Source organism: Gracilinanus agilis, chromosome 4 (genome assembly GCF_016433145.1).
Source record: "Gracilinanus agilis isolate LMUSP501 chromosome 4, AgileGrace, whole genome shotgun sequence".
Lineage (NCBI taxonomy): Eukaryota > Metazoa > Chordata > Mammalia > Didelphimorphia > Didelphidae > Gracilinanus > Gracilinanus agilis.
In genome coordinates this window covers 220,544,614-220,559,011 of record NC_058133.1, presented here as the reverse complement: position 1 = coordinate 220,559,011, position 14,398 = coordinate 220,544,614, and the positions used below count along the sequence as shown (strand labels likewise).

Below are 14,398 nucleotides of genomic sequence, written 5' to 3'. Positions count from 1 at the left end.
CGAGGCTCGACAGCGGGGGCGCGCGTTCGCGTCCATTCCATCTCCCTCCCCCCCCCCCCGCCGTCTCCCCCCTCGTCCCGCCCTGCCCTGCCCTGCCCGCCCAGCTCAATCCCTCCCGCCTTCGTTCCCTCCCTCCCCGGCGTTCGGGCCGCGCTCCTCGCTCTCGAGCTGCGGTCCCCGGCCGGCGGCCGCCGCCAGAGGAGGAGGTGGAGGGCGCCGGAGGTGCGGGCGGCGGCGGCTGAGGTGGAGGCGGAGGCGGCCGCGGAGGCGGCGGCGGTAAGATGGCGGACTTCCTGCCGTCCCGCTCGGTGCTGTCCGTGTGCTTCCCGGGTTGCCTGCTGACCAGCAGCGAGGCCGAGCAACAGCGCAAGTCGAAGGAGATAGACAAATGTCTATCGCGGGAGAAGACGTACGTGAAGCGGCTGGTGAAGATCCTGCTTCTGGGCGCTGGCGAGAGCGGCAAGTCCACCTTCCTCAAGCAGATGAGGATCATCCATGGGCAGGACTTCGACCAGCGGGCCCGGGAGGAGTTCCGAGCCACCATCTACAGTAACGTGATCAAAGGTGAGGGACTTGGGGTAAGAGGAGATCTTGTCAGCCCAAGGGCCCAGTGACCCGCGCCGGGGCGGGGCGGGGGACCGAGGCCCCGGGTGATGGAGCTAGCACCCAGCGGCGGCAGCTAGGCCCCGGAATTGGGGGCCCCGCTGGTCCCGCGGTCAGAGACCTTGCCCCAAGCGCCGCCGTGTCCCCCGGGAAGAAGGGGAATCTTCCTGGGCCCCCTCGCCCACCCTCCCCGCCCCCATGCTCCCGAATTGGAGTCTGCCCTCCCTGGCCTCGCCTCTGAAGGGAAGTGTGGCGGGGTGGGGTGACTCGGCAAAGAGCCACCCTCGTTGTTAGTGGAAGGCACCGCGCGGGACACTCCTCTCGGCCCCACGTTGGCTGCGGGACACTCCCCGTTGGTGCCATTTACCCTCCTTGCGCTGACCACCGACCTTTAAAACCCTCTCCTTGCCAGCCAGCCTCTTCCCTTTTCGAAGTCTGGGTGGGAGAGCTTTGGTAAAAGGGAAACTTTCCTTATTTTTTTTGCCTTGGAGTCTCCTTCTGGGCCAAAAGTGTCAGCCCGTGGGAACTTCTTGTGGGGTGTTGACCTTTTTTTTTTCTTTTAGGTTGTCAGACTTAGGCTCTAATGGCAACCTGTTTCTGTAGACAGAGGTGTTTCATTCCGCCCTTCCACCATCACCTTCCAAAAGTCCTAATAGTGGTTATTCTTTTTCATCTCTGCCATTTGTACAGCCCCAAGTCAGGTCACGCTGTTTAATTTGCATGGTGTTTTTTTTTTTTTTTTTTAAATTTGAATTGGGGAAAAAAGTAATGTTAATGCCATTGCCCTTCTTTTGTAAAAGTAGCTACATTTCCAGGTTGAATAAAATGATCTGACATTTTTGTAGCAGAAGCAGAACCGGATTAGAACTCGAAAGCCAGAAGTGACCTTTAAAACCACCTAGTCCACCTCCTTTTTACACAGTCCCCACCCCCACATTTTGCAGCAAAGAAAATTGAGGCCCAGAGAGATTAAATGATTTACCCAAGGTCTTAAAGATTCTAAGTGGGAGAAATGGGATCTTCTGGTTTCAGATTCTGTTCTCTTTGTGCTGTACCATGCTGATTTATTTACTTAGCTCAGTAATGCTTTTTGTGTCCAGTTTCTCATAAATCCAGTCCCCCAAATAAATGGATAACCTGTAATACTTTTTGGCTAACATTAAAAGATAGATATTTTTTGTATAAAGGAAATTTGATGAAACTGAGATTGGTATATTTGTTTCCTACGGTCTATTATTATTGACATTTTGAGATTTCTTTAATTTATTTAATTTCTGAGTGCATCAAATAGTTTCAGAAGTCTTTTAACATAGTGAAATTATTTCCCCAAATAGTAAAATAGTTTGTATTCTTTTTTCCTCCCAAGGTTCTTCTCAAAGTAGGCTGAGAAAATGAAATTAAATCTTAGTATACCTCAACCTTTTAGCTTCATTGTATAGATGCTTTATAGCCGAAGCTTTCCTTTTTTGAATTAAATTAAAATAAATATACTCCCTTTAAGTCTCACAATCTTCCTATGAGAGGTTTTGATTAAAGTCCAATTTATAAAATTCATATCTGGGGGGACCAGCTAGTGGTTAGAATTCCAGGCCTGGCATCAAGAGGTCCTAAGTTCAAATTTGATCTCAGACACTTTCTAGCTCTGTGACTGGCAAGTCACTTAACTTAACCCTGATTGCCTAGTCCTGAATTACATTTGATATAAAATCAGAAGGTAAGGGTTTTTAAAAAATTCATATCTGAAATTGAGTAAAGTTGAAGTGGATAAATATTGTTTAAAAGTTATTTTAAAGGGGCAGTGAGGTGACTCAGTGGATTGAGAGCTAGACCTAGAGATGGGAGGGGTCCAGTCTTCAATCTGACCTTAGATACTTCTAGCTGTATGATCCTAGCTCTTCTGCCTTGGAGCCAAAGCACAGTATTGCTCCTAAGATTTTTTTTTTTTTTAAGTTATATTAAGAAATGAATGCCAATCCTATGAGCAGTTCAAGTGACTTTTTTTGTTGTTTGTTTAATTGGTATGGACAAAAGATCCCTAAGAGCTAAGTAATTAGAATTAAGTGACTTGCCCTGGGTCATACAGCTAGGAAGTATCTGAGGCTACATTTGGACCCAGAACCTCTAGTCTCCAGCCCTGGCCCTATATCCATTGAGCCAGCTAGCTGCCCCTTCAAATGACTTTTTAAAAAAACGTTCTGAAGACCAGTAGCATCTTTGAATATCTATTCTTTGGCCTTATCTGTCTGAATGAGTTTCTTGAATAAGACCAACTTCTGTGTATTCTGCAGATGAGTCCCAGGAATCTGGGTTCATAGCTACTAATATGGATCATAGGTTTAATTGTTGAAATATTGGTTCTTAAGTACCTAGACCTAGGATCTATGAATTTGAACCTCTGAAAGGTCAGTTACCCATAAGCAGTCCTCATTATCAGAATGTTTACATGTACACACAAATTTTTTTGACACAGGCAAGAAGCCTCAAGATGACTTGATCTAGATGACTAGAGTGTTTGGGAAACATTGCATATCATCAAATCTTGATTCTACTTGTTTTCCATATATGTATCTTTTAGATTAGAGTTAAAATTCCAAATGAAAACAAATGCTTGTGGAATTGAAGTGTGAGTGAAGAAACAAAGTGTTTGGCATATTTTTCTCAATAGTTTTTAGCTACTTCAGAGGTCATTTTATGAAATGATTTGATTTTATTCAAAATTCTTTAGAATAAAAGGTAATGTTAAATGGCATTGTGACTACCTGTTAAATGGCATTGTGACTACCTAACCCTGAATAACTTAGTTATTGTAAACTCTGGGTTATTTATAGAGATGGTGATAGAGGTGATTAGCTTAATGCAGTGTTAAGTTTTACTCAATAGCAATTTTCAAAGGAATACAAAAATATAAGTTTTAATAATTTTCTTCACCTCCTTTTTTTTTAAGGTGTGAGGGTCCTTGTAGATGCTCGAGAGAAACTTCATATTCCTTGGGGAGATAACTCAAACCAAGTCAATGGAGACAAAATGATGGCCTTTGACACTCGATCAGCTATGGCAGCACAGGGAATGGTGGAAACACGGGTTTTTTTACAATATCTTCCTGCAATAAGAGCATTATGGGCAGATAGTGGTATCCAGCATGCTTATGACCGACGTCGAGAATTTCAACTGGTGAGAAATAAGCTTTTAAAATGTTTCTTGTAAAACATTTAAGTAAAATATATTAGAGTCTACATACTATTAGCACTCCCACTTTCCCCCTTTTTTTCTAAACTACAACATAATGAATCTATCTAGACTCCTGATCTATGAAATTGGTGGCCACTATTGATATGTTGTTTTTTTTGCTTACTAAGCAAGGAAAATAAAGTAAACCATATAGTTAATGAAATTAGAGTGTTTAATTTTTGTAAGGGCCCATTAAGGAAGAGTTTCCTTTTTTAAAAAAAATTCCAGCTTTTATTCTTATAGTTTAGTTAATAGTTAACATAATTAATTGCCTTCTCCTACCCAGTGATGGGCACTATATAGTAAGTACTTAAGTATTGTTGAATTGAATTCAAAAACTGTTCTAATGGATTTAGTTAGCCCTTTTGCTTCATTTTATAAGTTTTTTTATATCAACTTTTTTATAGTTAAGGACCTTATTAGTTTTAGGCAGTAGTTATGTGTACTATCAATCATATTTGTTATGAATAGAAATGGCAAATTAGAATGTATGTGTGACATCTGTATCACAGATAACAATCTGTGGTATCATCTGTCCTTGTGCCAGAATGCAATTCATCTATGAAAGTTTTTTTTTTTTTAAACCCTTACCCTCCGTCTTGGATTCAATACTGTGTATTGGCTCCAAGGCAGAAGAGTGGTAAGGGCCAGCAATATGGGTTAAGTGACTTGCCCAGGGTCACACAGCTAGAAGTGTCTAAGATCAAATTTGAACTCAGGACCTCTCATCCCTCTAGCCCTGGCTCTTAATCCACTGAGTTACCTAACTGCCCCCTGTGAAAAGTATTCTTAACTTGCAGTCTATGAACTTATATTTAAAAATATTTTTACAGCTGTTTTAATGTAAAAAAATTTTTTTTTTCATTTAAAAACATTATTCTGAGAAGTGGTCCGTAAGTTTCACCAGATTCCCAAAGGGGTCCATGAGATGAAAAGAAAGGTTAAGAACCATTGTTCTGTGATTTCATAGGCAATTTTTTTAATGAGAGGTCGTGACCAAAAAAATTTAATCTTTCCGTGGCCATTTTGGTGATGAGCCTTGATGAAATTCAGCCAGATTGATGATCTTCCAAAGTCAGAAATGTAGTCTGACACTACTTGTATTGAAAACCCTTCTGACTTGTGTAGAACTTGTTAGAGCTTGGATTCCATGGGCTGGTCTTTGAGGACCCAGGGTCACCTTCATGCCACAATGAGACATTGTAGTAGAATTTTAGTGGAGGTTTTTTATTCCCTAGAATATTGTTCCTAAGTTTTTGAAGACAAAAAATCTTTCACATCAAGTCAATATACATTTATTAATCACCTAACATGGTCTAGGCATTATGCCAAACACTAAGTGTGTGAAGAATGACCAAAAAACTCAATTTGCTTTACACAGCCAAATGCAAACAATTATAGACAAACAAATTATATAGAGAATAGGTAGGAGACAGTCTCAAGAAAGGCATTAAGATTTAAGCAGGGGGGCAGCTGGGTAGCTCAGTGGAATGAGAGTCAGGCCTAGAGACAGGAAGTCCTAGGTTCAAATCTGGCCTCAGACACTTCCCAACTGTGTGACCCTGGGCAAGTCACTTGACCCCCATTGCCTAGCCCTTTCCACTCTTCCTCTTAGGAGCCAATACACAGAAGTTAAGGGTTAAAAAAAAAAAAAAAAGAAAAAAGAAAGATTTAAGCAGGACTGGAAAGGGCTTCATGGAAAAGGTAAGACGGAAGTAAGACTTGAAGGAAACCAGGAAGGGGCGATGGGAGAGACAGTTCAAGGGAGGGACAGCCAGTGAAAATGCTAGGAGTGGGAAGACAGATAAATGTGAATGCTTTAATTGTATTTTCCAAAAACTGAAAAGATTTCAAGTGATAGCAATCTAGACTTTTATTTTTAAATGTAGAGGCTGTTTCAAACCATAAAGTGTTACTTTGAAAGAAAATAATAGCAAAAACATGTCTAATGATGCTATTGACTATTATTATCCATGTACAGATAGTCCCAAAAGTTTCAGTGAAGTTTTAAGCTATTAAAGGATTAACAGCATTGGGATACTCTGTATATGTGTATGATTACAAAGTGATGTGCAAACCACAGTTTCTAAGCAGTCTTGACTTTTAAAAGTTCTTTAAGAATTAATGACAGTGGAGGGTTAGGAGACAGAAATCTCCTTTTTTCTGCTATCAATAACATTTACTTCATCTTTACAGTCTAGCTCAGTGATGATGAACCTATGGCATGGGTGCCAAAGATGGCACATAGTGCACTCTCTGTGGACATGTGGCCACCCTCTTCCTCCCCCTCATCCCCACTCCCCCCAGTTCATTACTAGAAAGACAGAGGAACTGCTCCCCTCCGCCCTCCACCATATCTGACAAGATTTTTTCACATCCGCCGGCCCTCTGCCCAGCAGCCCAATGGGAGCACTTCCTCCCGTCCCCTGTAGGGTAAGGGGCTGTGGGGGCAGGACAAGGTCTCTGGCGGTGGAGCAGGGCCTGGCAATTCATCTCTAAAAGGTTCGCCATCATTGGTCTGGCTCTTAGTTATATAGCATTGTGCCATTTTCTAATGTTATTTCAGTTTGTGTTAGATTTTTTTCCCCTTAACTATATTATAAGTCCTTGATAGAGACTAGGGAGTAAAAAATTTTACAACCTTTTCCATTCTCTAATTTGTTCATGGGAGGACCTTATATGAGAAGCATGTAATGGATGGTTTAATGCAGAGGTTCCCAAACTTTTTTGGCCTACCTCCCCCTTTCCAGAAAAAATATTACTTAGCCCCCTGGAAATTACTGTTTTTTAAAATTTTAATAGCAATTAATAGGAAAGATAAATGCACCTGTGGCCATCACTGCTTCCCTGGATTGCTGCCACACCCACCAGGGGCGGTGGTGCCCACTTTGTGAATCACTGGTTTAATGGATAAAGAGTTGGCCTTGAAGGCAAAAAGACCTAGGCCCAAATCTTGCCTCTGACACATACTGTCACTGTGACCCTGGACAAGTCACTTAATTTTTCACTGTTTTAGGCAACAATTTGAGACTATAAGTTGCAGAGAAGTCACCACACAACTTTGCAATCTGGAGTTTCTTTATCTAGGAGTTTCTTATACTAATGGAAATCACAGATCCATTTTTTGGGAATGACATTTTAAAAATTTGTTAAGGCATTAAACAAGGATAGTATACATTAAGCAGGGATAGTATACTTTTCAGTTCAAACACGTACTTTGTGTGACATATGTAAAAAGACAGTTCTTGCGACAAAAAATTGTCACTGTTGACAAAGGGATAAAATATTCTATAATTAGCAGAAGTTTGTGCCAGCTATTTGAGGGAGAAGAAAGGATCGGTTTTTTTTTCCATTTGTCTTTACATGATTTTAACAAATGGTCTTTGCTTTCTTAAGATAATAAAGTCTGAAAATTGCAAGACTTTTAAGTTCTTCCATTTTTTGAATTTATACCCTTTGCTTTTTATATCACATGTATTTGTCACACATATCATATATATCCTTACACACACTTATCCAGAGAACCTTTAACAAAAATTTTACAAAGAAAAAAATGCATTGTAAACAACCAGCACATTGACTGGAGAAGAACTTAAGCTGGTAATTGAGAGCTAAAAAGTAATTTTTGAATGTCTCATAGGAAAGAATATTAAAGATTTCATACCCTGCTGAACAAGACAAGGGAAGACTTATTTTTAAAATTTTATATTTTTATTTTTTGTTGTTAGAGACTTCCAATTTTAAAAATTGTTCCAGTTTAGGAAGAAAATTGTTAACTTGAAAGAACATTCTTTCTTGAATGACCATAATTAAGATTATATAGGAATAGCAGCTGGTTCTGTAATTTCATTGGAATAGAGAGCTCCCAGGTGACAAAATTGTGTCTATCAATGCAAGAGTACTAAGAAGTTAAGGGACTTAGCAAGAGGGTTGTTCAGCTGTCTCATAATTAGGTGGCCCTTCTCCTAACTGAGGCATGCCCCTTCACATACATATAATCACATTCCATCCCATCTTCTGCATCACATTGCCCCTCTATCATGCCTATTCTTATTTGTCTTTAATATCACTGTTTCTACTAACAACTTCCCTTCTGCCTTTAGACATATGTAGGCCACATTTGATCCATCTATCCTATCTTCCCATCTCTTTTCCTTTTTTTAATGTCTAAAACTCCTTGAGAAGACCATCTACAAGAAGCTCCTCTACTTTTACCCTCACTATCTTCTTAAATCTCTATGCTCTTGACTTCTGATCTCATAGTTCAACTGATGCTATCCTCTCCAGGTGTCCTCAACCACCTATAAATGAAGACTTGGAGTAGAAAGAGAATAGAGGCAAACACATGCTCTGACTTTTACAATAGTGTAGAGAAAAGGGGATTTATATCAGGCATAGAGAAGTAGATTTGATGAGACATTGCAACTGATGGTATATGAAGGTTGGGGGAAATCAAAGTGTGGAAGATAAGCAAGCCTGTATGGTGGTTGTGCCATCAATAGAAATAAGGAAGTCTAAAAGAAAGATAGACTTTGGGAGAAATATCATGAGTTCAGTTTTGGAGGTTTTAGGTTTAAGGTTATTGATTTTAGTTGATTGTTATTAAGTGCCTATCATATGAAAGGAGACAAAATGTTATTAAGTGCCTATCATATGAAAGGAGACAGAAATCTACTGTCAAGAAGTTTAAATGAGAGTTTATAATATTATTATATAAAGCAAGTTAAAAAATGTGCAACATTTGGCCAACCCATTTTCTAGATATATGTACAAGTCCCTCGTTTTATACTTTACCCTCAGTGCACACATACACATACAAAGCACACCCTTCTACTTGGAAATAATAAACATATAATTATTCAACTGGAAAGAGATACCTTATCCTTCAACCTAATAATTATATTGTTGGGAAAACAAAAAAGAACTATTTCTTAAAGGATTTTCATCACAGCATTATGAGCAAAAAGCTGGAAAAATTCTAAATGTTTTTAACAATGGGGACTGGTTAAAATCAGTTCTGTGGTACATTAGTGGAATGGAATAGAATAATACTATGATACAATTAGTATGAGAACTACAAAAAAATCTGGAAGGACATTTAAAAAATAATACAAAGGAGGGGAAAAAAGCAAAACCAGAAGAATAGAGTGCATATTTAAAAAACTAAAGAGGATGAATTTTAGATAAGGAATGAGAAAACATTTGTATTTAAAAATTTAATTTGAAAAGAAAGAAAAGATACCTTAATAACTCAACATTGCCCTTTTACTTAGAGATTATGATCTTCTCTGATACTTTTAAATAATGACAACTCATAGCCCAAGAACTGAATAAGTGAATTTCTGGTTTTATTTGTTTGTAATTAGTGGAACTGCCAAAGTAATTATATCTTTGATATGCCAACCCTTAATAATAGAAAATGGAATGTTGTATTTTGGTAATAGTTTCATTTGATGATATATGATTTTTCTTGAGTTCCTTTATTTTTTCTAAACTAACATAGATCAAAAAATGCTATAACATTAATAGCTTGTATAATAATGTCAGGTTTTCAAAGGGTTCTCTATATCTCATTTAATCTTCAACAAATCCTGTACAGATGTCATTGTGATAATACTTTTAATATTAACAATAATTATAATTAAGCCTCAGAATAGATAAATGACTGGTTCATGGCCATATGGCTATTATCAGAGTTGAGATTCAAACCTAAGCCCTTTTTACATTTAAGTCCAGCTCTAATTAATGTTTTTAAATTTTGGTTAAAATTAAAAACATTGGTGATATGCAATCTCTGAAACAATAATCTATGAATAATTGAATAACTTAAAAGGAGAATAGCCAAAGGAGATGTATAACTTATAATGTATATTATATTGTTTAAAGTTATGATCATGTAAGCTCAAATATGTTTGAAATACATAAAGATCTTTTTTGTGAAATATAATTGATCATTTATCACCTTTTTATTTCCAAAGAGATGGGATTTTATATTTCTCTGCTATTTTCCATCCATGCTAATGGGATTTTTTACATAAAGGATTTGGATATTGCATTTAACTCTTAGCATAAATTTCACCCTTTGTAAATTTGGGATAAATAAAGGCACTATCTCACAGAACTATTGTGAACAATGGGCTTTGCAAATCTGAGGCACTATATAAATGTAAGTTATCAAGGAGGACCTGATATAGTCATAGATTAAATGCAGCTAGAATAGAATTCTATAAATTTAGTTCCTTAAGGGGATAAATTTTTTTCAGACACTTTAATTCTCACCTGCCATTTTTTTTAAACCCAAACCCTTCTGTCTTAGAATCAATATTGTTTATTGATTTTAAGGCAGAGGAGTGGTAAGGACTTGACAAATGGGGTTTAAGTGACTTCCCAAAGCCACATACTATGTGTGAGTATCTCAGATGGTACTTGAATCCAGATCTTCCTGACTGCAAGACAATCATGTTCTCACTTTCTCTCATTTTCTCCCTCTTGTCACCTCTTAAAATTCTCTTATGACTCAAAATACTAGCATTATTTTAGATAATCCAAGAAAGTAACTTTAATTTTGGCAAAAGGAATATAAATCCTGGGTTTTTCCTAGTAAGGCAGCCTTTTAGATCACAAATGTATTTATCTTAAGCAGATAGAGGAAGGAGGAGAGACAGAGAAAGCAGAGCAAAGCAAAACAAGTTGTGCTGACTTGTTACCTGCACAAAGGATCTCTTCTCACATTCAGAAGTATGGGGGAAGAGACAAAAAAAATTTGTCAAAACAAAATGGAAATTGGATGCAGTTTTAAACCTAACACCTATTGTATTTCTATTTGTTTTCAAACAGATTTTGTAACTACTGATTATCATATAATAAAACAAATAATTTTAATCATTCCATCTGTCTACCTCTCTCCAAATTTCCTCTTATGTTCATGCTTTCCACCTTTCAACGCAGTGTTATCACTTACTAAATGAAAGTAGAACATAAACAAAGAGGTAATACACCTAAAATGAATGAAGAAATAATGGGACATTCCTTTTTTAATTTAATTTGTTAAACTTTAGTACTTCACAAGATTTCTATAAGAATAAGATTTTATTTGGATTATATATTTATGTTACTGAAGGTTCAAAATATTATAGCTCCATGAGAATTGTTTATTGTATGAGACAGGAAAGATTTATAGGAAAATCTTGGGGAAGCCTCTGTGATATAATAGAAAGCATACATTATTTTTAGATGGAAGACCTGGGTTTCAAGACTCTGCTTTATGATTTAGCAGCTCTAGATATTAGGGAAATCAATTTACCTTTATATTCATTTTCCTTATCTGTAAAATGGGAATGATAACATTGCCAAATTTACAGGGTTGTTATAAGGAATTATTATGATAATATGTAAATCACTTTATAAACTTGAAAGCCCTACATAAATTTGAGCTATTAGGTTTATCACAATATGAGCAACAAAACTATAATGGATTCCACTATACAATTAGAGTGAGATCTGATTAAATGGGATATATAAAGGGATATTCCTTTCAGAATTCTACTTTTCTGCTAAAACATTGTCCAGTAATGAAAGGAATTGTCATACTAGAAAGTAGCAGCAATTTGGGTATACATTGCAAGTGTTATGTCCACAGGTACACTTAATGTACTTTGTCCATAAAGACATAGGGAATTTAAACGAGTGGGAGAGGGAGGAATGTATCCATATCCACTGATCCATAAAGAATAGAAAGGAGTCAGAGGTGAAACAGTATTGAATATCCAAAGTTTGGGCAGCAATCAAGAGGAACTAAAGGTTCTAATACAAGGAAGCAAATTTTATATCCTGGGTTCCTAATTCAAAAGAAACAGAAGAGATGGATAAAGAGGATGGGAGTAGGAAATGGAATAGCTCAAATTCTATATTAAACCATACTCATATGAGGAAATCTAGGAAATGGAAGGATTGGGAGAGGGAACTGAAAACTTGGGTGAAGGACAGACAGTTGAGGGAGAAGCTGAAGGAATTTTCATCATCTGAGTGTACTGTAGAGAACTGGATGGAAAGAGGAAATAGATTGAAGAGTGGGAAGCTAGATCACAAGCCTGGTAAAGAGGCATAATGTGGAATTTGAATCACCCAGACATCTGCTAGAGCTCTCTTTGCTGAAAACAAATCATAAGTTTTTGCCTTGCTTTAATAATTTCATCTTTCAGAAGGTAGAGGGGCTGACAGAAATTCTAGGTCTGATTCTTGCTGAACTAGGGTGGAAGTGATGAGAATCTTGAGAGGAATTAACTGATCCTTTCTTCTTAGAGTTTGCAATAGAGGAGAGGAAAGCTTGTAACATAACATTCAAAATAAATTTTGAGAAAGCAGATTTCAAAGGATTAAAAAAAGATAGATAAAATCTTATGGACATGAGACACTCACAGAATTGTAAAGACAAATGTCTAATGAGAAAATTTGTTCTCTGAAGAGAGCAATGTGGATAGGAACTTGTAAGAGATTCATATTCTTAAAAGATATATACAGAAGATAGAAGTAGGTAACTGAGGATGAGTGTAACAACTTGGTATGATCCAGAAAAAGACTGCATATATTTAGATATGGTCATTGTTTTGATGTGTTTTGCTTGATTTTACCTTTTGTTATAAGAGAGTCTTTTCTGTTGGGGTAGGAAAAAGTTAGTGGTGAATGATAAAAATGCAACAAAAAGCGTCAGCCAAACATTTTAAATACATAGAAAGAAATGAAAAGGGTAAAGTGACAAACTGGTTTTTTAATTTTTTTGGTTTTGTTTTGTTAAGATATTTTTAACCTTATTAACGATGTATTTTCAAAACAAATTCACAGTTGTGTCCTTTTCTTTGTTCTTGTATGTTGAAATGTTTATGTTGACAATTAAATTCATATTTTAAAAATAGGATCAGGAATACTAAATCTCAGATTCTGTTAAGGGAAGCTAACAATAAGAAAGGAGTTTTGTTTTGTTTTTAGATATATTGAGTGAAAAAAGGATCAAAGCAGAAATGGAACCAGCACTTGGAGTGGGATAGGACAAAGATAACTAAGGACTAAGAAAAAATTACTATTCAGCTCTCATTTTACTTCTGTTTTCTTCCCAAGGAGAAAGACTTTTACATTGGAAATAATAGAACATAAGGACTTGATACTAAAGATAAATAATAAGTTAGTACCAAGTATCCTTGATGAGTTTATGTCACCAGCCCAAATAACTACGTGCTAGGATACTGAAAGAACTGGGAGATGTGAATGCCAAAACATTATCAATAATATGTGAAACAGAGCATGGAAAATAGAAATACTTCAGCATTGGAGATATTGTTGACATTCAGAAAGCAAAGAAATAGTCTGTAAACTGTACACCAGTGAACTTGATTTAGATCCCTGGGAATATTCTAGAATGAATTGAATTTTTTGTTTTTCTTAAACCCTTATCTTCTGTCTTAGCATCATTTTGAGACAGAAGCTGGTCAAGGGCTAGGCAATTGGGGTTAAGTAATTTGTCCAGGGTCACATAGCTAGGACAAATTTTGAAGCCAGTTTTGAATCCAGGTCCTCCTGACTTTAGGCCTGCCACTCTTAAACACCATGCTACCTAGCTGCTTCTAGAATGGATTGTTAAGAAGATGATTAGAGAACATCTTCATAAAATGATACTGCTTATAATTTACCATCATCTGTAAAATTTTTAAAAATTAGTTTGTATTTTAAACCTCTGTATCATTCTTAAGCAAAGAGAAATAGTGAAGAGCAAAACTATCTTAAAGAAAGTTTGGCAAAAAAGATCCAGTAATAGTTGTATAACTCTGGGCAAATCATAACATTTCTGAACCTCAACTTCCTTATCTTTGAAAAAAGAGGGTTAGATGTAAAAAATGTAAAAAGGTTAAAACCTCTTTCAACTATGTCTATTAACCTTTAAGGGAACAAGAAGGTTTCCCAAACTGTATTTTAAAAATGGACTACATCTCTAACAGTTTGAAATTGACTGAAAGATGTAATAAATGACAGATTTCATTTTCCTTATTGCTTGTTGATTATTAAAATGCATTTGATTTGTTAAAGCAAAAGATTCTTTTCCAACAAGGTGACTCCCATCTATAACATTAAAATTAGTCAAAGTTCCTTGAAAGATCAACATGCTTTGGTAAATACCATGCAAAGCAAAGAACAGAGGGATATATACTTGTCTAAGGTGTTCATTACTGTATTGACAATCTAGAATTCAATATGGATTCTCTGTGAAAGGTTCTCTAGATGCTCCTTTTTGCAAATGAGATAATCCTGGGAATATCAAACCTTTGAACATTGCAAAACCTCCTGGTAGAGATCTTTAACATCTAAAGAATTTGATCTAATCATCATTCCAGATTTTGACATGCATCCAAGTGAACCATCTATAATGAGTAGGGGACAAATTAGATAGTACAGGTAGAAGAGATGAAGTAAAAATGAAGATCATGGAAAGGGGAATCCTTGTCTTCTTATTATCTCTCCTCTCCCCTCCCACAGATATCTTTGCTATTAACAAGGCCCGTTGATTTCACCTCTGCAA

At 36.9% G+C, this 14,398-nt stretch overlaps 1 protein-coding gene across 2 annotated transcripts in view; it reads left to right on the top strand.

Annotated features, from left to right (window-relative positions):
* Positions 1 to 256: 256 nt before the first annotated feature.
* GNA13 (G protein subunit alpha 13) overlaps positions 257 to 14,398 on the top strand; it is a 51,112-nt gene continuing 36,970 nt past the window's right edge. For both annotated transcript variants that reach the window (XM_044675998.1, XM_044675997.1), the window contains exons 1-2: positions 257 to 564; positions 3,548 to 3,774. In XM_044675998.1, coding sequence (XP_044531933.1) covers positions 282 to 564; positions 3,548 to 3,774 — 510 coding nt within the window. In that variant the 5' untranslated portion in view covers positions 257 to 281. The remainder of the gene's footprint in view (positions 565 to 3,547; positions 3,775 to 14,398) is intronic.